We start from the raw sequence: 26,401 nt of genomic DNA, 5'->3' as shown, positions 1-26,401 counted from the left end.
TCTGCCGAACATTGTTTTACTGTACTTCTGTGCTCAAGGTTAATGTTACTGCCAACATAATACTCATGTCACACATTTGCTGCACTCAATCTGTTGCATAACTTGCTGCCATTGTTCTGCCTGTTTTCCTCATAGTCCAATAATTTTATCTCCAGTATCTGCTGTATATTCAGTTCTGTAGGAAAAAAGAATCTGAATTTTGTTATGTCCACCATTCTAACGATGGTGCGAACAAACACTCATAAATTAGAATATTGAAATATATGCTATTTTGCATGTCCATTGACTTTTTTGTCATTTAAAAATTTGACCTAGGCCACGTTAGAAGTTCATCTTATCATTTGTGAAGTAATATGGTTTGCTTGGTACACAGCCCAGTCTGTGTTGTTTTCACTTTTTCTCCCTTCAGTTTGTTTGAGTAGGACGGAAAACAAAAGAAATGGTGTAGGTGTTATTTCCATACAAAGCAGGAAGTGAAATTCTGATCACATGTGGTCACTGGAGACGTATCAAAAGACGCATGAATGCCAGGTGTGAGCGTGGGTACTTGTGGGTGTCTACTGGGGGCTGGATCATCTAATGCACATGCTAACTGAAGTCTGTGAGTGAGATTAACTCACCGTTTTCCTCTATTTGAACTTGAAATTTCAATTTGTAATGCTTGTCTGGGTTGAATTGAGGCAAATAAATACAAAAAGTAATAAAATCCAGCTAATTGGCTTCTGTACAGCTCTTTCTTGTCAGGTCATGATACAAGCTGAGCCATTAACACTGACTGGAAGCGTTAATGAGGAGACAGTGAACCATACATGCAGACATTAACAAACACAACACACATTTGATCAAGAAAATAGTAACTCCAGCTTCAGGTACCAACACAGATCCATTGATCCAGTTCTAATTGTGTCTTTAGAGCCCCCTTGGCACTGTTGCTGTGTTATTAAAAGAAACCATTTTCCACATGGGACAGTCAGAAGAACCCTACCCTGCTTCACATTGCTCCTGGGATGGAGAAAACTCATGTATTGCAGGACATAGCTGACACACATCATCTGTGTGCCTCAAATAACGTGTGTGTGTGTGTGTGTGTGTGTGTGTGTGCGCGTGTGTGCGCGCGCGTGCGTGCATGTGTGTGTGTGTGTGTGTGTTGTTCAATTGATGCTTGGGGCTGTGTACAGAATTTCTAGCTATTTCTGAAGCGAAGTGGATTGATTACATCCCATCTGAGCATGCCTCTGTATATGTGTGTTTTTGTGTCATTCCCCTCCAACCCATTTGCCAGCTGCTCCACTTAGTTAAATAAACCCTAAAACCCAAATCTGTCTCCACATAGACTTTCACTGGCATTGCCTTATTTTCCCCAACATTTACAACTGGTTTTATTTTTGATTTATCAATGAAAAATGTATTTCAGAGCAGCAAATGATGTCTGCATGTTTCTTGATTTGTTATCTAAAAAAAACCTTATATACAAATATAATATATAATTACAAAGTAGACATATTTAAAAATATACAGTATAATGCTAATGGATTTAGTTATGAATTAAACACAATTTTACTTAGATTTTTAAAAATTCTAGATACAATTTCAATTATATTTTAAATACTTAAGGCAAACTCAGTTTCTCCAAATCAGCAGTCAGTCATCCAAATACATATGAGGTAAAGACTACATTTTTTTATTTGAAAAATTACCACGTTGACATTAATTGGACTGACAAATTTTCCTAAAGAAATGTAATAAGTCCAGGTTCAACTTGTGACATCATCACTTCTTTTGTAGACGTTCATCTGATTGACTTCTGATAAACACCATGATTGAATCACATACACCAGTCAATTAAGTTTTATCTATCTTGCACATTTCAAACAGATGCATTGAAAGTGTTTTACAAGTGTAAAAGCAAATAAACCTTGAAAATGAAATTTGAAACTTGTTGACTAATGTACACTGAAAATCTAAAAAAATTACATTCAACCAAGACAACAATAGAAACATGGTTAGAATATAAATGCAGAAAATATAAATGAAGTTCAAATGAGAAAATAAAATTAAATACAGTGTGAATAAATAACTGTTAAACTCAGTGTTCATTATCATAAAATAAATAAAATGGCAATGAAGTAAAAGATAATTTTACCAAAAGTAAGAAAGATTATATATATAATACAATTATTAAATTGTAAAACTCGCCACTAAAACCAGACTGAATATATGGCTTTTTAAGTATTATCTGGCAAATTTCTTTAAGCACACATCCATCATCATTAGATTTTCAAGCTCCAAGCCATGAAAAACCCCAGGACTTCCAAGTATTGACACTTTAATAATGTACTCCACTGTGTATGACTTTATTATGTATAAAAGATAGAGACCCTTGTGTGACCCCTTTGAAATCAAGACAGCATCTATTTTCAACCCGAAATTTAACTTTCAGTAGATTTTTGGATTGGAAGTACACCGATACACATCACACCAAGTCAAATTCAGTCGCAGTGCTCTGCTCTGTCTCTGAGCTAATGGCTTGCAACCCTCCTGCCCACTCCAATTGCTCCTCAATCACCAACTGGTGCGACTCTCCCTGCAGGTGGCTGGAAATGAGGGCAGTGCTTGATTAGAGCCGAGTGCTGGAACAGGCAGCTGGCGGCTCTAGAGAAGAATGGCTTCTCGAATGCATCTGTCGCACCACAAATGACTCTGACTTCGAATGATTCCACCAGCACTTCAGGACAAATGAGTTTAGAGGAAATCTAATGTTAGCCATGTTAACTCTGATTTACAACCTCAGCTTGGGATCTACAAATGTATTACACATTTATTTTGAAATAGTAATGGGATTTATGGGTCATACTCAATATGAATATGGCCAGACTTCTGACCTTTTTGTTGCATAATGTAATACAGTTGTATTTGGTAAATGTCATTTCAGTGCTTGCTTTGATATTGGACTTCTGTGCTCGTCACAGAAGTCCAATAACAAATACCATGTTCAGGCATGAAGTTGTCCACATGTGCCCTAGGCACCAGGACACCCTTGGCCATAGTTTGATAATCGACTTTTTGCTGTTGTTGTCAGACTTGTGGTCATATAATAATGATAATAATAACACACATTTTTATTTAAGGCACCTTTCAGTGCACCCGTCACCTCAAAATACACATAAACAATGGTCAAAAGGACTCTACAGTAAAAATGCAATAAAATCAGAAATCAGAAGTGGTAGATGACAAATAACAGTGAGTAGGCAAGCTTGAAAAGGTGGGTTTTTAGACGGGATTTGAGGATGGGTAATGAATTAATGGTCCTGATGTCGGGGCAGAAGGGAATTCAAGATGCGGGGGGCAGAGCGGCTGACGGCTCTGGATCTCATGGTGGACAGATGGGCAGAGGGCAAAGTGAGGCTCATGGAGGCTGTGGTTGGCCTTTGAAAGTGTGGAGCAGAATTTTAAAGTATGTGAAATTTGACAGGAAGCCAGTGGAGTTGTTGGAGAACAGGAGTGATGTGATTGATGGATGGAGTTCTGGACAATATGAGACGGTTGATATTGCGAAGATGGAAATTGGTCAACAGGGTAACATTATTAATGTGGGTCTGGAATGACAGAGAGCTGTCAAGAACAACATCCAAGCTCTTAACCTAAGGGGAGGGGGAAACTGGGAGTGTTAGTGATAGAGGCTTTAGAAATAATGAGGAGGACCTCAGTTTTATCACTGTTGAGTTTGAGAAATTTCGAGGAGAACCTGGATTTGTTATCTTGTAAACAGACACAGAGGGAGGGGGGTGGGAGGGTGGAATTGGGTTTAGAGGAGAGGTAGAGCTGTGTGTCGTCTGCGTAACAATGGAAATGGATATTGTATTTTGGTTTGGTATTTTGTATGACCAAGAGGAAGGAGATGGATGATGAGTAGGATGGGACCAATGACAGAGCCTTGAGGAATACCAGAGGAGGGGGAGAAAGATGGGAATTGAATGTCCTTAGCTGGATGAACTGAGTGTGGCCAGAGAGGTAGGAAATTAACCAGTCCAGGGGTGTGCCAGATATTCCAAGAGATGTCTTGGACACTCAGGTGAAGAGAGGGGTGGAGCTGTCAACCGATCACCACCTAGTTGTGAGTTGGCTCCGATGGTGGGGGAGGATGTCAGCCAGGCCTAACAGGCCCAAATGCATTGTGACAGTCTGCTGGAAACATCTGGCAGAGTCTCCCTTCAGAAGCAATTTCAACTCCCACCTCTGGGAGAGTTTGACCATGTTCCAAGGGAGGCAGTGGACAATGAGTCTGAGTGCCTCCATTGTCCAGGTGGCCGATTGGAGCTGTGGCTGCAAGGTCGTTAGTGCCTGTCGTGGCGTTAATCCCAGAACCCATTGGTGGACACCAGCGGTGAGGGATGCCGGCAAGCTGAAGAAGGAGTCCGGAGGCAGGTACTGGAAGGCCAAGCAGTGTACAGCTTTGGCGCAGCCAAGTGTGAAGTGACTGGCATGAGAATCAGCACCTCCAAGCCGGAGTCCATGGTTCTCGCCCTTAAAAGGGTAGATTGCCATCTTCAGGTTGGAGATGAGACCCTGTCCCAGGTGGAGTAGTTCAAGTACCTTGGGGTTGGGTGAGAGAAAGAATGATCACGAGATCAACAGGCGGATTGGTGTGACGTCTACAGTGATGCAGACTCTGCTTCGGTCCATCATGGTGAAGAGGGAGCTGAGTTGAAAGGCAAAGTTCTCAACTTACAGGTTGATCTACATTCCTACCCTCACCCATGGTTATGAACTTTGGGCTGTGACTGAAAGGACAAGGTCGTGAGTACAAGCGTTCGAAATGAGCTTCTTCCAGAGATGGCCAGGGTGACAAGTTTTGGCATCCAGGAGGAGCTCCGAGTAAAGATGCTGCTCCTCCACATCAATAGGAGTCAGATGAGCTGGCTCGGGCATCTGGTCAGGATGCCTCCCAGACACATCCCTGGGGAGGTGTTCAGGGCACATCCAAATGGTAGGAGGCCTCAGGGAAGACCCAGGACACATTGGATAAACTATGTGTCTGAACGGCCTGGGAATGCCTCGGGATCACCCGTGGGGAGTTGGACAAATTAGCCAGGGCGAGGGAAGTCTGGGTTTCGCTGGACCCTGGATAAGCAGAAGAAGATTGATGGATGGATGAATGGCAATTCAATGCTAAGTAACATCTTTCCTTCAAGCTTTTTTCCCTACAAAATAAATGAATTACCTCCCAAATATATAAATGCAAAACAAATAAAGCAGTACATTTGCACAATCTCAAGTGGGAACTCTTTTTTATTCAAATTGATTTGGGCCCACTTTTGGAATATGATGCTGATTTTGTCGACAGCAACTGATTTTGTCTGGCTTTTACTCTTCAGTCATTGCAGCATGCAGAGCTGAAAGTACAGTCACTGTAGCATACTTTAAAAAACAAACCATTCAACCCAAGGTTCAGTCCATATGTGGACCATAACCATGTTTTGGTTGCACATGGAAACAAAAGTCATGTATCTGTTGCACACAAATAGATGGCTCATCAACTCCACTCTTGAGGAAAAGTTGAACAGTGGCTAGTGAATATCAAATCGTATTTCTGCTTTAAATAAGATAATGTAAATGTTGATTATTAGGCCTTATAACTTATTCCTATATGTGGTAATTTTGGAGTGATGAACAAAAAATCATGAACTTGAAACAGGGATACACACTAAATTGTGGAAAGTCAGCTCTTCTATCTCGAGGTCAGATTAAATTTCAGTTGAAAAGGTAGAACATGTGTCACCAGTCAAATGCATGGTGTTCTAGATGGATTGTTCAACTTTTGCTGCAGACAGCAGCAGCCTGTATAACCTGACCAAATTTTACACTCACACACACAAACACACGCCACTTCTGAGAGCTGCTTGGAGCATAGCTTTTAATTGGACTGGTGCTTTTGTGGCCTCTTTGCCCCTACGCTATCATACACACACACACACACACACACACACACACACACACCCCGATATTGAGAGTTTTGATCTCATGCAGCCTTTTAGAGCTCCATGAATCTGACAGTGAGGTGAGAGAGAGAGAGAGAGAGAGAGAGAGAGAGAGAGAGAGAGAGAGAGAGAGAGAATACTTGAGTGGCCTCTCTTTTCTGCTTGTTTTCAAATTTATCTTGTACGAGTGCAGCGCTGGCTCAGAACATGGGGGGACGTCAGGGGCCAGATGATTGCTCAGCTTCCAAGATTGCTGCTTGCTAGTTAACATTTGACAGTAGCTGTGTTGGGTTCTTCTAGTGTTGGTACAAATTAGCGAATGTATCATTAGGCACAACTAGCACTGCTGAGAGAGGATTATTAATGTCTTGTAAAGATTTCAATAATTTATTCAGTTGTGATCTAATCCCTACTTTATCGCTGTAATAGTATTAATAATAAGAAAATATCTGCTGAGATGCCTGATCAGAAAATACTAGAACTGGAGTTTAATGATGAATATAACTACTTCTTCCTCTTGTCCCCTTTGTGGTTTGAATCAAATCTATGAAAAAATATCTGACACATCATGAATTAATCTTTCTGAAACACTTGGTGTAGAGACGGACTGCTCTCCAGAAGGATGAGTCATAGCAGTGTGCTACCCATAGGCAAAGCCAGCTGTGGCTGTCAGCATGCCCTGTTGCTACAGTGATGGCAGTCATCTTTAGAGCTTTGTCCAGGATGAATGAAGTGAGAAAGGAAAAACTAGGAAACATACATATGAACCAGGATAATACATTACCAGACAAAAGTTTGGACACACCTTCTCATTTAATGTTTTGTCTTTATTTTCACGACTATTTACTTTGTAGATTCTCACTGAAGGCATCAAAACTATGAATGAACACATATGGAATTATGTAGTAAACAAAAAAATGTGAAATAACTCAACACGTTTTAAATTTTAGATTCTTCAAAATAGCCACCCTTTTTTTTTTTTTTGGACTACTGCTTTGCACACTCTTGGCATTCCCTCGATGAACTTCATGAGGTCACCACCTGAAATGGTTTTCCAACAGTCTTGAAGGAGTTCCAAGAGATGCTGAGCACTTGTTGGCCCCTTTGTCTTCACTCTGCCGTCCATCCCATCACAAGCCATCATGATTCAGTGTGTTTGGGGTCACTGTCCTGTTGAAAAATAAATGACGGTCCAACTAAATGCAAACTGTATGGGATGGGATGTTGCTGCAGTATGTTGTGGTATCCATGCTGGTTCAGTGTGCTTTCAATTTTAAACGAATCCCCAATATTGTCACCAGTAAAGCCCCCCCACACCATCACACCTCCTCCTCCATGCTTCCTTCTGGGAACCACACATGTAGAGACCATCCGTTCACCTTTTCTGCATCACACAAAGACACGGCAGGTAGAACCAAAGATCTCCTCTTAACAGTTGATGTAGAACTGTGTCTGCGACTAGAACTCTGAGTGGCATTTATCTGAGCTCTAATCTTAGGTGCTGTTAACTTGAGATTTCTGAGGCTTGTGACTCGGAAAAACTTATACTTAGCAGCCGAGGAGACTCTTTGTCTTTCTTTCCTGGGGCTGTCCTCACATGAGCCAGTTTTGACGTTGCGCTTAATGGTTTTTGCACTTTTTCAGACTGACTGACCTTCAGTTCTTAAAGTAATGATGGACTGTCATTTGTCTTTACTTATCTGATTGGTTCTTGCCATAATATCAGTTCTAGCAGTTGTCAAATATGGCTGTCAGCTGTGTACCAACCTGACTTCTGCACAACACAACTGATGGTCCCAACCCCATTAAGAAGGCAAGAAATTCCACAAATGAACCCTGACAAGGCAAACCTGAGAGGTGAAAACCATTTCAGGTGATGACATTGTGAAGCTTATTGAGAGAAAGCCAAAGGGTTTGCAGAGCTGTCAACAAAGCAAAGGGTGGCTACTTTGAGGAATCTAAAATATAAAACGTATATAGAGTTATTTAGCTTTTTTTTTTGCAACATAATTCCATATATCTTGCTTCAAATGTTTGATGTCTTCAGTATCTACAATGTAGAAATTAATAAGAATAAAGAAAAAATGAAGTAAATGAGAAAGTGTGTCCAAAGTTTTGACTAGTAGTGTACATGTATCTTTTTTCTAATTTAGTTTCCAAGGTAGTATTGCTAGTAAAGCCTTTGTATCTCACAAGGACATGCAGATTAGTAGGTCCGTCACTTTTTCAAAAAAATGAAGTTCTAATAGATAGACCTGCAATGTGTTCACATACATTTGAACCCCCCTTCTCTTGCTATTGCAGACATGTGACTCATTCACACTATTGCTAATGCTCCTTGCTCTCCACAGCATGCTACATAGCAGTGTGGCAAACTTACAGTGACTGTGCAAAGATGTGCATCCATCTGTCTTCAGACCAAAAGGCTTTGTTTTTGCTTGCGTTGTCATACATATCCCAACAGATAAATCTTGCTATCTTGCCAGTGACTGTTCCATGAGCTTCTGGTGAGGTGCCTGTTTCTCCGCTTATCTGTGGAACCTCTGCTATTTCAATTGGGTTGTAGAGTTAATGCAAGCAGGTGAGCCTTCAGATTAGCTCTTGTTAAGCATTATGTTTAATGAATTTGACCAACGTGGTGTATAAACGGAAAAACGCTGCTTCTCAGATATTTTGATGTTGTGATTGGCTGCTCAGGACAATTCTGTTCACGATGTTCATTCATTTTCATCCATTTCATCACATTTTATTTCCTTAGTTAACCAATAGTAAAGTTTTAGAGTGCTCTCTCCTGGATAGCAAGGCATACTAGTTCAAATGGTCTGATAAGCTCTTAACAATGGCATTTCCAAGCCTGGTTTGCATGACAGCTGGAACTTCAAATAAAAAGTGGCAACCCTAATGCAGTGATTTGATGCACTGCAATGTTTTAATGTAAATGTAACAACTGCAAGTGAGTCATCACTAGGGTTGGGTATCGTTTGGATTTTACCGATTCCAATTCTCAATATTGATTCCTGTTCTGAACGATTCCCAATTCAGATTCTTTGAGATGGAAGTCAACAGGTCACAGCCTATTCATCAGGAGAATTTTTTGTTTGAAAAAGCCTTAACACAGGCCAATTTATTTATTCACATTACCAGTTTTAGTCAAAAAACAAAGATCTGCAGCCCAGATGGATGTACTGCATATGATGTATGTACGACTCTGCTGGCTGGGGTCGCGGCTGCTTAACGTAGCAGCAGCAGTTCGTTAGCGTCACTTTGCGAGCGTTCAACAACTATAAACAGATATATACAGTTTGAAGAATTGGTCGTCTATCACTTTAGCAGGTTTGCTAAGAATGTAACAACCATAATTTTCAGCCATCGGATTCTGTTCAAGGAGTTGCTGGCTGATGATGAAGGTTGACTGTCCGAAGTGGAGGAAGCAACGGGAGCAGGAGGGCGACACAATGAGTTGAACACAGTATACTTGCTAGTTGTTACACCATGCAGGGGAAGGTGTTTCGTCATGTTTGTGGTGCATCCTCCTTTGGCAGAAATTGTTTTTTCGCAGACGTTGCACTGTGCTACTCTGTTCTCTTTCAAATTAAAATGAAGCTAGACTTCCGAGTGTTTTTTGCGGTCCATGTTCAGACGACTGATATTCTTGCTAGCAGACACACATAGAATGCCGAGCGGAGTAATACATGCCCTGAAAACAAACTAATGCAGGCACTCAGAACCCTCCAAAAAAAGAATCGAAATTCAAAAAGCTGCTTAATGGTTCTGGAACTGTTAGGAACCGGTTCCAAATAGGAACCAGTTCTCGGAACCCAACCCGAGTCATGACTGATGCACATAAAAATAACTTAAGATATACCTTGGGTAGCAAACTAACATCCAGTCAGGATTCTGACATTGAACTTATGTCGACACAAGCTTCAATGGTCTTTATCTATCAGAAAATTAAAGTGTCTGAAAGAGGTAAGAGACCCGACAAAAGTTTGCTCTTTTGTCAACGGACAAGCTCCTTATATTCACATAACAGCTGTGAATAGAACTGTGTCTAAATTTGCATTTTCTTTACCACTTAAACTGTAAAATTCTGTTAGATTTGTATTAGATTTGCATGGAAATCCATCTTAAGATGGTCATGACACATGCCCCAGAAGGCTGTGTGGTGTAGAGTGTTTTGCTGGGAATGTTGTGAGTTACCTGCGCTCAAGTGCACTCTTGTGGTAGATTTCCCAAGCATCCCTGGGTTGAAGTGCATGTGGGAAATATATCAACGTATGACTGGAAGTGTAAACAAAATGTCAGTAGGGTAGGAAGCAAGTACTGCAAGGTTTCAGGAAGTGAGGTGAGCCTCATTGATTTTTCCAGCTCTGTTCAATGAACCGGCTCATGTTTCATTCAAATGTAGCAGCCTGATCAGTGATGATTGTAGCGGAATGATGAGTTCATTGAGTCCAGTGAAACACTTTCTACACTTGAGGTAAACTTTTTTTTGGGGTATCAAACAGAATTTAAACACACAAAAACTCAGTTCAAAATGTTTCTTCTGCTAGTTACATAATCCTTGTCACTTAGTCAGCATCACAAAGCACGTTCTGACTCCTGCTGCTCTGTTTCAGCGTAAGATTTCTGTTAAACACATTAACAAGAGGACATGATAAGTGTTGCTGCTGTGTACCAGTAGTTATCCTCTATTTGGATAAGTTACTGGCACCATAAAACTCCTCTGATAAGTGACAAATAAATTCAGTGTACATTTTTTTCCCTAGAACCCCTCAAAAGTACAATCGTTGACACCTCTGAAACTGTGTTTTTGGGCTGAGAAATGGCTGCATCGTCTTGACAGGAGGTGTATACTAGCAGGATGGGATGTTGACGTGGCCGGCCGGCCCTGCTGTGAATTGACTCAGCCGTACACACTGGCCCCAGCAGGACCTCCGTCCCTGGGGAAGTGCCTGACTACTGCTTTCCAGGCCTGCAAGCTGCTCTCAACTAAACTGGCACTTGGCTACATTTGCATAATGTAGTTGATTGAATCCTGCAGGGACAGTTTCTAGATGAGAGCCCAGGGTTGGCAGCAGATCCACATTGTTTTAATCAGTGGGGATGCGAAAGAGTTTCGAGATGGTATGCGAGATTGACAAGCGTTAGTTAGTCATGCAGAGACTCCATCCTATTTTAAATTTCAGAAATGGTCATGAGATCCAGGTAATGATTAAAAAGAAGGAGGTTGCAGACAGAGATATGTACAGTACTTTTTTTATGCAAGATGTGTGGGTTCATCCATTGAGTACAGTTTGTGTGTCTGTTCATTCGTGTGTCAGCAGACATGTCAGGGTCCATGTGAAGAGCTTCTCTCAGATGGTTATGAATACAGAGGTTCCCCGGGTGTTCAGACACTCTCTTCAACTGTAGAGTCTCTCTGCCTGTTGACTTGTGACATCTGGCAAATTGGAATTTGACAAATCTGAAGTATGTGGGACCCAATGATTAGGAAAACATGTGTCATGATCAATGCCTGAGCAAGACATGGATTATCTTGGTAAAGAAGAAATATGATGGAAAGCAAAAGGCTGCGTGTTCATAGTTTTATGGCACCAACTGAATTGCTTGCAATACTATTAAGCATCAAAAGATGCCTTGTCGTTCGATACCAAATTTGTACCTGAATTTTATGTTATGAGCCCGCTTTATGTTTTAGCCGATGTGTTGGAGGATTGGGACACAGGCCATGGAGCAGGTCCAAATAAAGGGATGTACCCCGGGTTTCTTTATATTTTATTTATCTCCTTCTGGCTGCCTTTGGTGTGTTACAGTTCCACACAAAGGTGCTGCAGCTATGGTGACAATCACTGATCGATTGAAGCTAGTTTTAAAAGCAACTGAGCCTGAATCTGGCACTGATATCCTGGAGTGTGAAAAAGTCATGTAAACTGTCATTTGAAGCAACTATGACGTCTTTCCTCATTCTCACACCTGTCTTTCTCCTGACCTCGAAGACTGTGACACGGTCATCACTGACGTCATGCCGTTGACTTCTTAGTTTTGTGTGTGTGTGTGTGTGTGTGTGTGTGTGTGATACAGACTTGCGCAACCTTTCCATGTAACTCACATTCTACATTAATGGCATTTTTAAGATGAGGGATATGGTTTTTGTGTCTTTGTTTTGCCGCTACATCTGTAAAGAGAATCCAGTGTGTGTGCTGTGACCAACACTATTATCTCAACATATAATCCGGTTTGTAATTAAAATACAATGCGTGCTAACATATTGTAGGATTATTTTGATCTAGATGTGTTCACTAGCATTAGTGCATGAGATGAAACATATGCAACAGACAACATAAAGTTAGCATACCCTCTTGTGCCATTGTTTTTGTCTTGCCAGTAAGAGGTCCTTCTCAGCAGAGTACCCAATTATCACCTCCTAAACTCGCTTGGCTGTATTTTTCATTGTGACCCAGAAACCATTTGTCAAACAAAGCTTGTCTTATTGTGAACAGCTACAGGCTGAGAAGAAAGAATACAAAGTACTGGATGTCTTCCATTGTTATTTACTGTGTCACATTGGAGGCTACATTGTGTCTCACTGCTATGATGTCACGATCCTGAAGTGACTATTAACATCTGGCCTATACCCCGCCTAATTTCAGGTACGGTTGGCTGTGGAAACACAAGTGAGATTTAGGGTTTAATGTTCTGGGGAGTACTGTATGTATGGAACTGTATTGTTTGGTGAAAAAACACAGGCAGAGGGGCTTTTTGAAGGTCTCAAGGTTGATTCTAACAACTGATGAGGTATTTATGTGGGACCCTCATCATGTCAAGAGTGTCCCTTGAGGGTTGAAGTGAAAACTATCATAACAACTAAAATCTTGGTCCTCTGGCCAGCAAACCTTTATGGTTCGTGCATGTGAGCACCCAAGCAGACCATCCACACACGCTAAACGGTCTTCATTGATACAATGAACCGATGAATCCCATCAGTGTGCTGATCACGAAGGCAATTTTATTTCATCATCTCTTCCTCTACGCTCTGTTTCCATGACATTGATCATTATTCCTGACAGGTGATGTCCACTTACAGTCTTGAATTATGCTTGTTCCTGCCTGAGCGCCTCACGACCACTGCAGAAAATACTTTTTCACCCACAGTTGTTAACTGTCAGTCACAACAGGCTTATTTTTGTTCTATTTTTTTCATCTTGAGTAAAGTGCTAATACTTACAGATCTGTCCAATGTTTGAGCAGCCTGTCAGTTCAAGGGGAACTATGTTTAAAAGTCCTGCATTTGTGTGAATGACAAACGGATCTGGTATGTGTTAATCTTATTGCTCTGAACCAAGAAAACTCAACTTGAGAGATTACCTTAGTTTCAGTTTCATTGTTTAGCTGCAAATGAAAAACTAGTTTTGTTCATGTTAATCGTATATGAAATACAATTGGGCATCACAGCGGTGCAGTGGTCAGCACTGTTGCCTCACTGCGAGAAGGTTCCGGGTTCGAGTCCCAGCTCTGGCACAGGATCTTTCTGTGTGGAGTCTGCATGTTCTCCCTGTGCCTGTGTGGGTTCTCTCCAGCTACTCTGGCTTCCTCTCACAGTCCGAAGACATCAAGAGGGGGCGAGGCTGATTGATACTCTAAATTGACTGGCGTGGCTGTGAGTGTGAATGGTTGTCTGTCTATATGTGTTGGCCCTGTGATGGACTGGTGTTCCATCCAGGGTGAACCCTGCCTCTCGCCCGAAAGCTGCTGGGATCCTTAACAGGATAATCGGGAGAAAACAGATGTATGCATGGATGGATTAAATAGAATTAGGTTTCTTCGTTGAACTTGTATTTAAAACTCACATATTTCTTGTATGACTGTTCTCCCATTTATTTCAGAAGGCCAACCCACTTGTGGTTTGAGTGCATGACACTAGCCAGTCTCGCACATCCTTTCAAAGCAGGTACGCCGCACCGTCTGTATATAAGTACAGAATGGGTGAAGAGATTTTTCTGCCTCTGAGGTAGAAACAGTGCTGAAGGGCACAGGCGGAATGTCAGAACAGCTCATTCAGAACATCATCACTGTTCATAGTTTGTGCTCCTTTGACAGGCGACTTGTGGGGAATTATTCTGGTTTTGTTTGGGTTTCTTTAAACAGAAGTGCTGTGAATTGCGTGCTTCTCTGTGAAACAACAGTCTACTGCAGCAACTTTCACTTGGAACAATATTGATACATGCTGATATCAGACAGTCTGGTTTGATACAAATTCAGTTTGACTCAATGCTAGGATCCATGATCCGTGGCTGCCTTGATGTCATGTCAGTAATCCATAGACCCACTTTCAAGACCATGGTGGGGTGAGCCCACCCCCTCCCTATTAAGCAGTAAGATGAATACATTGAAAGTTAAGAGATTGATTGGCCTTTGTGATCATCAAATGTGTGTAGATGAACCAAATCACAGCACTGCTATATTAGTGATTTATACTAATTCTTAACTTTGATCAGAGAATACTTGCTTTTTTTTATATTAAACACTTGAATCACTCATCTCCTTCAGTTTTTTTTTCCCCGTGAGTGTGTTCTGTCTCAGCCTGGTGTAAGCGCTTCAGTGCTGATCAGAGGACAGAGGTTAACTCTGCTCATTTCTTGTCTCTGACAACTGATATCAAGTTAACTTGTTCTCTTGGCTTTTTCCTTTCATCCCACGACCCAAAAGGTCCCTCTTGGATGGGAAAACGGTACTATTTGTCTCCAATGTAGTGTTATACTAGATATCTACACCAGATTTTTTTATTGGAGTGTTTCAGTGACACAATTCATGGTAGAGAAAGAGGGATTGCTTTGTCATGCTGGAAGCCTGAAATGCTGCTAGATATTCCACTTTGCATCAAGTAAGTTTGCTACAACCATAACTATTTTGTTGACAGGCTGAGGCTCTGAGTGCATCTCAAACTCGACTGTTCTGAATGCTCTGTAAAGGTCACCTGTTCTCAGGAAGTGACATGATGATAGATGGCGACGGAGCGAGCACAGAACACATTTTTGTAAAGAGTTTGTTTCCTGTGGCCTCCCTAGCAATAAAATGTGTTTTGTAAGGTTTGAGGTAAGAAGTGACAGCTGCAGTGTATATTAATCTCAAGAGTGTGGACCCCCACCCAGGACACTGCAGCTCCCCCTGCTGATACACAGTGTTGGGAATAGGTCAAGGTTTTCTCCATCAGCCCTCCTAAATTTCCTCTATGCCTCTTTATTCTATCATGCCTCCTCATCCAGAAAATCCTTATTGCTGTATGAAATCTCCCGGGTGTCTCCCTCATACATATGAAGCTGCTTGAAGCCCTCCATGGCACTTGAATTTAATATGCCTGACTGCCATGAATGTAAATGAAAGACTTTGCCAAAGCACCTAAATACAGTTGGGATTCTTCTGAAATAACAACAACTAGCAGGTGTAAACACTTGTCCCACTTGCCTGTCTCCCCCTCTGTCTCTCTCTTTACTCCCCCCACTTCCACACAAGCTAATTCCCTCATCACTCTAACAGTATTACTGTATGCCACTCTGATAGCACTTGATATCATGGGGATGAGTGAAGCAACCACACTCTCTTATCTGATTAGACCCAAATGGAATCAGGCTGCCAGTGGCGCTGTCACGCTGCAGCTCCGACTCATCCGCATATGGGAAACTGAGATGTGGCCTTTTTCACTAAGATCTGTTCAGCTTGGACTCACTAGAATGTGTGATGTAACAAACAATGTGCAAGTGTGTGTTCTTTGAATCAGGACGATGAATCATGATTAATTATATGGTTTACAACATCTCGCAGCATTTGAAGAAAGAACACAGCTTTAACCATGTCAAGCCCGAGCATGATGCATGGTTGGATAGAACTAACAGTTGCATTTGAATTCATGGTATTACATTGAGGGTGGGTAAATAATATGGGTGAGGGGTGGTCTGAAATGAATTCTGTAGCTCAGTAACCAAATGACTTCTTGCAGTCTTTTATTTTATTAGGGCCTGAGCCCGGCGGCACTCCGGGGCGAAGACCCTATTATGTTTTTTTATTTTCTTTCTCTTCGTAGATTACAAAACATTCGACCAATGCTTACAATCATTATGATGAAAGAAGAATGCAAATCAAAGCAGAATTGATTATTTTATCAAATTTGAAGAGTGGAATCAATAGTTTTCTTTGTTGTGTGATTAAAAATGCTTGAGTGAGAAAGTAGTAATCACTTAAACAACTGAATGCACCCTGAGGTCTCACATGCTTTTCTTTACAATGCAATTTAGATTTTAGTTTTTATGAGGTGCATCTCAATGCACCATGAAGTTACTTGTTAAAAGTCATGGCTGCCTCTTTGCAAAGAGCTGTAGAAGCCGAGTCACTGTAGTTGTACTGAAGTGTTAATAGCGTAAGTGCAGCTCACAGCTGAGGATGATGTAATCTAAAGGGAGCAGGGTGCACAGCTCTAAAAATAGAACGCAACTGGACTTTGTAGACTGTCTGTGCCAGGAGCTCCTCCATCTGATCAGACCGTCTTGATCACCCCAGCAGTTTGATTAGATCATGACAGGTAGTTATCACAATACTGTTTTGACTGAAACATTTAACTTCAATTATCTGCTGAGATTTAAATGCCAAATGGAAAATTTGCCAACATTTGGTGGGTAGCCGGTTGTTAATTTCGGCACTGGGTGGAATCTTCTCTATTCGTACAGAAACTTCAGTGTCTGACTGCAGTTTCTGCTGTTTGCCTGAGTGCTGCAAAGATCATGTCAGTGAAATCAACATGTCCTTCAGATGTTGTCAATTCAAAGATACCCAAGAATAAGAAGTTGGGCTGAGGGCAGTTAAATTGAGTCTTTCTTAATTGGCAGCTGTATTTGAAAATTCCTGTTCTCATAAAGTCTGATTTCATGCATATAAACATAAAACATTAACACAACAAGGCATTATTAAGTTTCGTCAAAGCTACAGTGCAGATATTTTTCTTCATCCTTGTGTAGTGACTGACTGATATGTTTACAGTAAAATTGGGGAATACGTTTTTTTTTTTAAAAGAGTGACATACAACTCACGCAAAATGACTTGTTTCACCCTTACAACTTTATCCACTTGGTTTGTTATGTTAACATTTGAAAAGTCTGGAAGAGCAATTAAATTACTTACCCACGTTAAAGTTAGCAGGGGGCTAAACGGAAATAGCCCACTCTGATGCACTTTCTCTGCCCACACGAAGACGCTACATTCTCTAGTCATGGTTTTTGATGATTGCTGAGCTTCTAACGCTGTCTAGGTACAGCAAGGTCAATTACACTTTTTTCCCTCCCTTTCTTGAGTTAAGTTGGGATTTCTGGAGATTTTTAAGGAGCTGCGGTTAAAAAAAGGCTGCTTCAGAAATTCAAAGGCGTGTTTGTTGCAGTGTGTAACAGAAGGGCCTTGGTGAGTGTGATCATGACTCAGACTGGTCTAACTGTGCACTCTCCTGTTGCATAACAACTAGAGACCTGTGTCCCTTCCCCACACACACACACACACACACACACACACACACACACACACACACGCTCACACACAGAGTGTACTTTATAAACAGAAGCTAACACATACACATCATCTGTCCCCTGCTATTGTTTATTTTATGTAAAAAAAAAAAAAAGAAAGAAAAGAAAAAGTACTTCAAAGTTCATCACGTTTTTAAGTTTACAAGACATACAAATACAGGCAGAATCATCACGCTGACTTTACTTTTATGAAATTGCTCAGAGAAATATGTGTGAGCTAGTCAGTAACAGGTGGTAGAGAAAACAAGTTGACAGCAGTGTAGCAATAGTAGCAGTCACTTCAAGCTCTGTGTGTTTACTTTATTCAAACAATAACGCCTGAAATGTTTCACAGTGACTCAACGCTCAAAAAAGCACTGATGTTTGAACACCATATAAGACCTAAGTGTACATTGCAGATCCCACTAGCCACAGCATTTTGTATTGATTGTGTGGAATCCTGTAAATTCATTCGTCTGCCTTGTGGTTGGACGTTAACAGATCTTTGTTTACAGACATTATCTCTTCATCAACATCTTTAAAAAAAAAAAAAAAGGTTTGTTATGTTGCAAACAAAATTGAATCTTTCCTAACATCCTACTAAATTCCATCAAATTCTTTATGACAAACAAACCAATGTCAGTGAGTACATAACCTCCATGGCAGAGGTAAAAAAGAAAAAAAGAAACTCTTAAAACACATTTGACTCACAAAATCTGCAAGGTTTTTCTTTTTGTGACTTTTCAGTCAGTGTTAAAGCTGGTCTGGTAATGTTTGAATAGAACCGTTGGCCCCTGTAGCTACCCAGGATCTAATCCAGGCAGGTCTTTAGCTGCTTACCTCCTGTACCTTGAAGACTCCTCAGGTCAGGTGGCTCAAGACTATTGGGAGTTTCCAGTGTTAAAGCTTAAACATACCTGCAGTGTTGCCCACCTTTTTAAATAACGTGCCAGTAGACCTGCAACTGTAATCCAGGCTGAGCATTTTTAAACCTAAACTTAAGCCTTCTCATTTTACACTTGTGTAAAATTCATTGCATAACTTCAAAGGACACAGATAGCACAAACTGGCTGAGGAAAACAGAACAGATCCATCAAAATTCCACATGATCAACAAAATCCTTCAGCATCAATCATGAATTACCCCCCCCACCTCTGTTCCTTATCAGTCCCTCACTCCCCTTGAACCTCTCTTGTTTCACTATATCGTTACCAAAATAAAGCGAATCCAACATCAAAGCGATTTTCCACGGTTCCAGTTTTGATGAATCTTTTGGTTACATTTCTTAAAGAGAATTTTGGATTTAATGTGAGAGTTGGTGATTACACGCTGAGACTGCTTGATGATCTGTGGAATGATCAGTATACACACCAGTTTTTTCCCCCAAATCTACCAGTTGTTAAACTCTTTTCAGTCACTGTGTGTGATGGCCATCATTTTTTAAACACATCAAAAAAATCAAATTACCTCTTGTTCCTGTTGTCATCCTGGCTCAGACCTCCTCTTTTCATATGTATTGAACTCAGTAGAAAAACATCTCGGAGGTCAGACTGATCTGTGAAGCATTTTCCTTTCACAAAGTGTGTCATGTACTCAAATATATTGAAAAATCGGACATTTCAAGCTTAAACTATTGTTTATTTTGTTGAGAAATTGTCATTTATATGTAAACATTCAGTGGAAACTCTGATGTTGCCATATTTCTCCAAGGAAGAATCATGAAGCACACGTTATTTAAAAAAAAAAAAAAAAAAAAAAAAAGATAAACCAGAAACCCTGATGATCATCTAGGTGTGTGTCTTGTGTATGTGTAATCTGTGTGTGTGTCTCCTGCGGGCTTTCTTTGCACTGTTTTACATTCAGGTTACCCCACCAGTCGCCACTGAGGCCTGCAGGTACTGCATCATTTAACATGATGAATGCTCAGGCTGCTGTTCTCTTACTGTCTCCTAGGGTTTTGCTGGCTTGATAAGTGGCAAATGAAGAAATGTGGTGCTTGATTTTTTACTAAAGCCTATCTGGAGACTTTCCCTATTTCCTATGATGGAACTTTAATTGAGCTCAGTCATTGTGCCTTTTCATTTCACCAAGGAACCCATCCGTTCATACTGACTAAGCCGAGCTGTATTTCAAAAATATTGTAGGGGAAATACTTCCTTGTGTTATTTAAAACATTCGAGATTAAAAAAAACAAACAAACAAGTGCCTCTACTGCCTGAAAGCTGATGATTTATTTATTTATTTATTTTTTTGCCTCCTGTTTTTCAGGCACGGTACAAACAGAGCCTGGACCCCACAGTGGATGAGGTGAAGAAGCTGTGTACTTCACTGAGACGCAACGCCAAAGAGGAGAGGGTCCTTTTTCACTACAACGGCCACGGGGTGCCTCGACCCACTGTCAACGGGGAGATTTGGGTTTTTAACAAGGTGCGACACACACGTGAGAAATACTGTTGGCTGTTGCACTCACACGGGTTCCAGACAGGACTTAATTATCTGTTGTTAAGATGTCATAGGCCATGTTTACATGTATCAGAATGCAATTAGAATGTGATTAAAGTAATAACCAGAGGAGAGCAATCTCCATATTATCATCACATAACTGCTCTACTGCAGCTTTTATTGCATTCATAACTGACATTTGGCAGTTTCTATGTGTCACTTAGTCTTTATGCTGGTAATTATCTTCATAAAGAGCTCACGGGATGTAGGGCTAGGCTGCTTGGCAAAATATGATTCAAGTATATTTGTCCATGTTGGTGAATATCAATATTTATTGTGATGTTAAACCTTAAGGGTTCACTAGTTTACTTTAGAACAGAGTTGATCGTAAGTGCTGAGCATTACGGACAAAATCAAATGCAATATTTTTGACCAAATGCAAATTCAACATGCCTTCACAAAACATTAACAAAATAACATATTTGATCATCATCATCATCACCATCAGTGTGGGTAAACGCAAGATAAAACATGTCAGTGTATTTGGAATCACTTTATCGCATACAGCGCCTTCTGAACAAAGAGAGTCCAGCAAGTCCCACCAACAAAAGCACACACACATACACAGACTACAAGTTCAAAGTTCGATAACAAATTTAACCGATGTTTAGTTGGGACCATGAAAAAAAGTGTGTGCTTAGATGCTTTTGTGGTTTGTGGGTTGTTGTTGTTGTTTTTTTGAAGAAGAATTACATTTTGCTTATAAATATACATCCATCCATCCATTTTCTACTGATTATCCTGTTAAGGGGGGGGGGGGGGCTATCCCAGCAGTCAATTTAGAGTATCAATTAGCCTAGTCCCCATTAGCATGTCTTTGGACAGTGGGAGGAAGCTGGAGTAGCCGGAGAAAACACACACAGGCACAGGGAGAACACGCAGACTCCACACAGAAAGATCACGTGCCCGAGCCGGGACTCGAACCCGGAACCTTCTTGTTGTTAAGCGACAGTGCTAACCACTGCACCACTGCCATGCCTGCTCATGAATAAAATATAGAGATTTTTTTTTTTTTGCTGGTTTCATGTCAACATGACTTTAAATCATTCTTATCTTTGCAGAGAAGTGTGTTAGTGCACTCTAATCCCCAGTTGACACAGTGCACTGCTCACACCAGCTGTGTGTCTAAGACATAAGTCATCACAAGTACCTAAAACTATGATGTAACATGGATGGGGAGCCAGTGAACAAAACAAAAATGAGTGAGATCTAGTCATTTGGTTCTCATCATCATAGTAATTTTAGTTGCTTCCTTCTGAAACCATCTGAAGACTTTTCATTCCACGGTTTTTGGCTGTCAAACTGATGAGTCATCACACAAACATTAAGCAATATGTCTATCAAAATTACCTCATTGTGATGATGCAATGCTTATTCATGCAAAGTGGAAGAATTTGAGTGGTGTTGCCCCAGGGTGTGAATTTAAACAGCATCACAAAAGAAGTGCGACATGTAAACGCAACAGCATTGTTGTTCATTACGACCTCATCTGCTTGCTCAGAGGTGGATAGATCTGCACCCCACTATTCTACTCATTGGGTGTATGTGGCTCAGTCAGGATTGACTCGATGCAATAGAAGGGTTGACTTTTAAATATTGATTTACTTTGATATTCGCATGTCGAATCAAACAATCTACTGTAGATCAATTTTAGTTAGATGTACACTGGTAAAATTTGATAGGGATTTCTTTTCAATTTTCATGCATAAATAAATGTTTCTGATAGGGGTACTCTGATCGATCGGCGACCAAATTGGCCTCGGTTGATTTGCTTTGTATCAGAATTGATCGGACTTGTCATGAGGGCCATCAGAAGAGTCGATAGTGTGACGCAAAATGTGTGACACAATTAGTGTGACAAAATTACATTTGCACCACTAAGATGTCGTCACCAGTCTAGAAGTTTTTCCAGTGTGGGACTTTAAATTTTCAATTTATAAGACCTGTTCAAAGGGAATCAGCTTTGGGGGAGAGAGAGAGAGAGAGAGAGCAAGAAATTTTAACTCAGCAAACCTCATAAAACATTTGAAAGTTAGCCACGTGAAGGAATATGACGAGTACATTAGCTTGTCAAAAGGAAGCGAGGGACCGGCTGCACGCCGCGAACAAGCCCAAGTCAGCTCTCACTCAGCTGTCAGTGAAAGGAGAGCCCGATGAGAAAGTAAGCAACAAACTCTCAGCTTGAATTACAGATAAAGAGATAAACGAGAATGGTTACTGTGTTTGGTGTGTTGCTCTGCACTTTTTTGGTCTGTTGTCTCTTAATTGCAGGGATATTATGAGGGCTGTCTGTCTTGATATTTATTTGGCTTTTGCCTTTTTATGTTTCCATTACAAGGATTTAATTGACACATGCCCGTTCCGACTTAGTAGGCCTAGTTGTTTTTTCCACAGGAAGCTATTCTGTTGAAGTTGTGACAAGTGTTGTAAATTTTCAACTGGAAGGTACATGTATTGATAATTTGTTAAGTTGTATCTCTTAACAGTCTCTAGAGTGAGCATAATGTTGCACATGGTGATGCACATAGAGCTGTTTATTTTATTTTTTTTTATAAAGTTTTATTTGTTTTCCCACAGGAAGATAACATTTAAAGTTGAGTCTTGAGCTGAGCCTCAATCATGTGGAATGTTCCATATTCCTGCAAATAAGAGTTGTCAATTCATGATACTCTCTAATATCTTTCCTTTGGTAATGCTTAATTACAGTGTCAAGAATAATTTAAATAAATAAATGAATGACTGATTAAAGCTACACTATAAAAAGCAAGCTTCAAATTCAGATAGAGCCTGTGTGATCAGTATCAGCGATATTGATTTCTGTGGTCGGCCCCAAAAATCCTGATCGGAGCATCCCTAGTTTCTGAGAATATTCGTCAAAATATAGTGGTACAAATGGTGTAAGTGGGAATTCTGGTAAGACTGAGAACCTCAAAAGTTTCTCAGGTTGGCTCCCTGAAAAAGTAGCAACCAAAACCTAGCGAGTAAAGATGAAAACATCCCTCACAGCTCACCTGTATGCTGCGATCCCACTGCAGTGTAGACATGAAATCTTGAGTTGTTCATCCAGTAAGTAAGCACCCACTCACAATGATGCACTGCTGTTGTCCGGGCATAGCTGTCGCCTCCGCATCGCCAGCAACCCCTCGGGCCTTGTGTCCTCTTCTTCTGTTCTCCTTCCTCCTCGTTCACAATTTATTCTTTATACATCCTATAAAATGCATCTGCTGTGTCACTGGCGGCTGGACTAGCGGGGATTCAGCAAGTTATGTAAGAGAAGAGTATAACGCCTTTATAGCAGTGTGGTTGGATTCATGTACCATTTGTTTCTGTGTGCATTATTTTCATTTTATTATCATCCGTTACACTTCTATCCCCCCCCCTCTGCTCACGCTCTTACCAGATAACCAGTTAATAATTTAGCACACAAAAATCTGTAAAAGTGAGTTCTCAGCAATAACGTTCTCCTCCACTCGTTGTCCACTCTAAAATCTCTCTGTCTCCTCCAGAACTACACCCAGTACATCCCGCTGTCCATCTACGACTTGCAGACATGGATGGGGAGCCCGTCCATTTTTGTTTACGACTGCTCCAATGCGGGAATCATCGTCAAGTCCTTCAAACAGTTCGCCCTGCAGAGAGAGCAGGAGCTGGAGGTGGGCAGCTACACACACACACACACACACACACACACACACACACACACACACACACACACACACACACACACACACTCCATAGACTTAGATTTATGTGGATAGCCCAAACCCCTAACTAATCCTAACCCTCACCAATTGATCCTAATTCAACTTCAACCCAACTTCAATTCAGACCTATACTTAAGGGGTCCTGATGAGGTTAGAGTTTATCACAGAAAAGGTCCAATAGGTAACAAAAAAACAGGTACACACACACGTGCACGCATGCGCGCACACACACACACACACACACACACACACACACACACACACACACACACTCCATAGACTTAGATTTATGTGGATAGCCCAAACCCCTAACTAATCCTAACCCTCACCAATTGATCCTAATCAACTTCAACCCAACTTCATTTCAGACCTATACTTAAGGGGTCCTGATGAGGTTAGAGTTTATCACAGAAAAGGTCCAATAGGTAACAAAAAACAGGTACACACACACGTGCACGCACGCACACACACACACACACACACACACACACACACACACACACACACACACACACACACACACACACACACCAGCCTTGCTCCTTCCACTCCTCCTTCATTTTATAATGTTTTCTCTCTCCCCACAGCTATGGCATGTTATGTGAATTCCTAATGAGACAGCTCTGTCATCCATCTCAATTATTCATGGAGAAGTTTCAGTCAGATGAGCGAGTTTGAGAGAGAGAAAGGTACAGAATGAACTGCACATAGCAGGAAGGCGGGAGGTAGGCAAGAGTAGAGAAGAGCTGCTGTGAATGCTATGTTTCTCGCTAGTGTAAAGCGGAGTGGAGAGTTGCAGCAGTGTTTGACAGGAGCCGTCACAAGTCTCTCCTCATCTGCATCTGCATCCCTTCCTGTTCTGTTCTCAGGAAGTTAGCTAGGTCAAGACAGGGCTGCACCGTCAGGGAAAAAAATACTTAACCCCTACATAAGAATGACATTAGCTACTTAACCCCTACATAAGAATGACATTAGCTACTTAACCCCTACATAAGAATGACATTAGCTACATTCCCATATCTTCCAAGTTCACCATTAGTGGTCCAAATACACCAAGACAAAAAGCCATGCATCCTCATCAAAGTAAACACAAGTTGAAAAACATTCAGTGAGTCCTCCTGAACCATCCATCCATCCGTCCATCCGTTTTCTACTGCTTATCGTGTTAAGGTCACAGAGGGGCTGGAGCCTATCCTAGCAGCCTTTGGGCGAGAGGCGGGGTTCAGCTTAGACAGGTTGCCAGTCCATCACAGGGCCAACACATATAGACAGACAACCATTCACAGTCACACCTACGGTCAATTTAGGTTATCAATCAGCCTCGTCCCCATTTGCATGTCTTTGGACTGTGGGAGGAAGCTGGAGTACCTGGAGAGAACGCACACAGGCACAGAGAAAACATGGAGACTCACACAGAAAGATCCTGTGATGGAGCCGGGATTTGAACCCAGAACAAAGAGACTCCACACAGAAAGATCTGGTTGTGAAAAATGTGTAAAGGACATGAGATCTCAGAGGACATGGCTCACCATGCACACATTTTTTCAACTCCAGGCACCTGAAGCTAACCAACTCATGCCCAGCAAGCTCTGGTTGGCTCAACATAACATTTTCGCCTGTTGGATGGTCATACTCGCAAGCAGGTGAAGGGAGAAGAAGAACAGCTGACACACTTGGAAATCTCTCCCCTTGAACATTTTTTTTTTAAATGAAATATTAAAGCATCACATTTTTCAAACTGAGCCTTCAGTTTCTGCAAGAGTCTGATTGAAAGTGACTTAACCAATCAACTTTCCCGGCTTTTTGAAAATCTCATCAAAGTTTGCCTTCCCAGTAGAAGTAGTAAGTTAAGCGGTGTCAAGGTGCTCACATTGTGCTGCTATTTGCCCTCACTGTTTGCATAACAAAAATGTGGAATGGAGGATGGTGTGGGGTGTCTGCAAAGGTGAGCAGATGAGAGTAAAATGGCAGCCAGAACCTTCGAGCATCTCACTCTAGAAGACAAAACTGTTATGTCACTCGTCAGCACTGAACACCACCCATGCCTGGGTGCTATTACACACTGGCTTTGATTGGTTCTGTGTAAATGAACTAAGCTTCATCGTGGTCCATTTTTATAGTGTTATCATCTCTTAAAAAGCATCATCAGATTTGAAGCAGACAGAGAAGCGCTGATGGGAGCAGTATTGAATCTTTCTTGTAGAGTAGCTGTTTTGTATGAGGATTACAGGCCATTTGAGGGTCTCAAAAGCCTCCAATCAAGACAGAGGTTTAGTTGCTGTCGTCTGACCAGCTATCTTAGCCGGCAGACCTGGGAGGAGAACGCGTCAGGCTACTTTGGTCATCATTAGCTGGCATGCACTGTATGTGACATGTACTCCAAAGATATGATTAATTCCTTTTAAACTTTTGACATGTAAGTATTTATTTAAAGGTCAGATCGGCCGGGTTGATCTACTTTCCGGGGGGATACCCCTCAGTTGGATGCAGCAGAAGTTACATAACACATCCAGAAGCAGTTGCACTCTACCACCTTAGTGCTTGCTCTTCTCACCCACTCAGACAGGAAGTGTTCCATGGGGCGGAGTAATGGAAAATAAAGAGAACAGCTTTCTAGAGCCTTTTTAATAATGCAGGAGATGATCCAAGCAGGGGGGTCCCCCACCTCGCC

General features: G+C 41.3%; 1 protein-coding gene across 3 annotated transcripts in view; it reads left to right on the top strand.

The window, feature by feature from the left end:
• The window catches only part of rptor (regulatory associated protein of MTOR, complex 1), a 197,484-nt gene that overhangs the window by 48,379 nt on the left and 122,704 nt on the right, over positions 1-26,401 (top strand). For all 3 annotated transcript variants that reach the window (XM_086210614.1, XM_086210613.1, XM_086210612.1), the window contains exons 5-6: positions 19,793-19,951; positions 23,533-23,679. In XM_086210614.1, coding sequence (XP_086066740.1) covers positions 19,793-19,951; positions 23,533-23,679 — 306 coding nt within the window. The remainder of the gene's footprint in view (positions 1-19,792; positions 19,952-23,532; positions 23,680-26,401) is intronic.

This window comes from Aulostomus chinensis, chromosome 8 (assembly GCF_037954235.1).
Source record: "Aulostomus chinensis isolate RoL2024-O1b breed Wild chromosome 8, RoL_Achi_v1.0, whole genome shotgun sequence".
Taxonomy (NCBI): Eukaryota; Metazoa; Chordata; class Actinopteri; order Syngnathiformes; family Aulostomidae; genus Aulostomus; species Aulostomus chinensis.
Note: the sequence above shows the minus strand (reverse complement) of the source record. Positions and strands in the feature narration are given on the sequence as shown.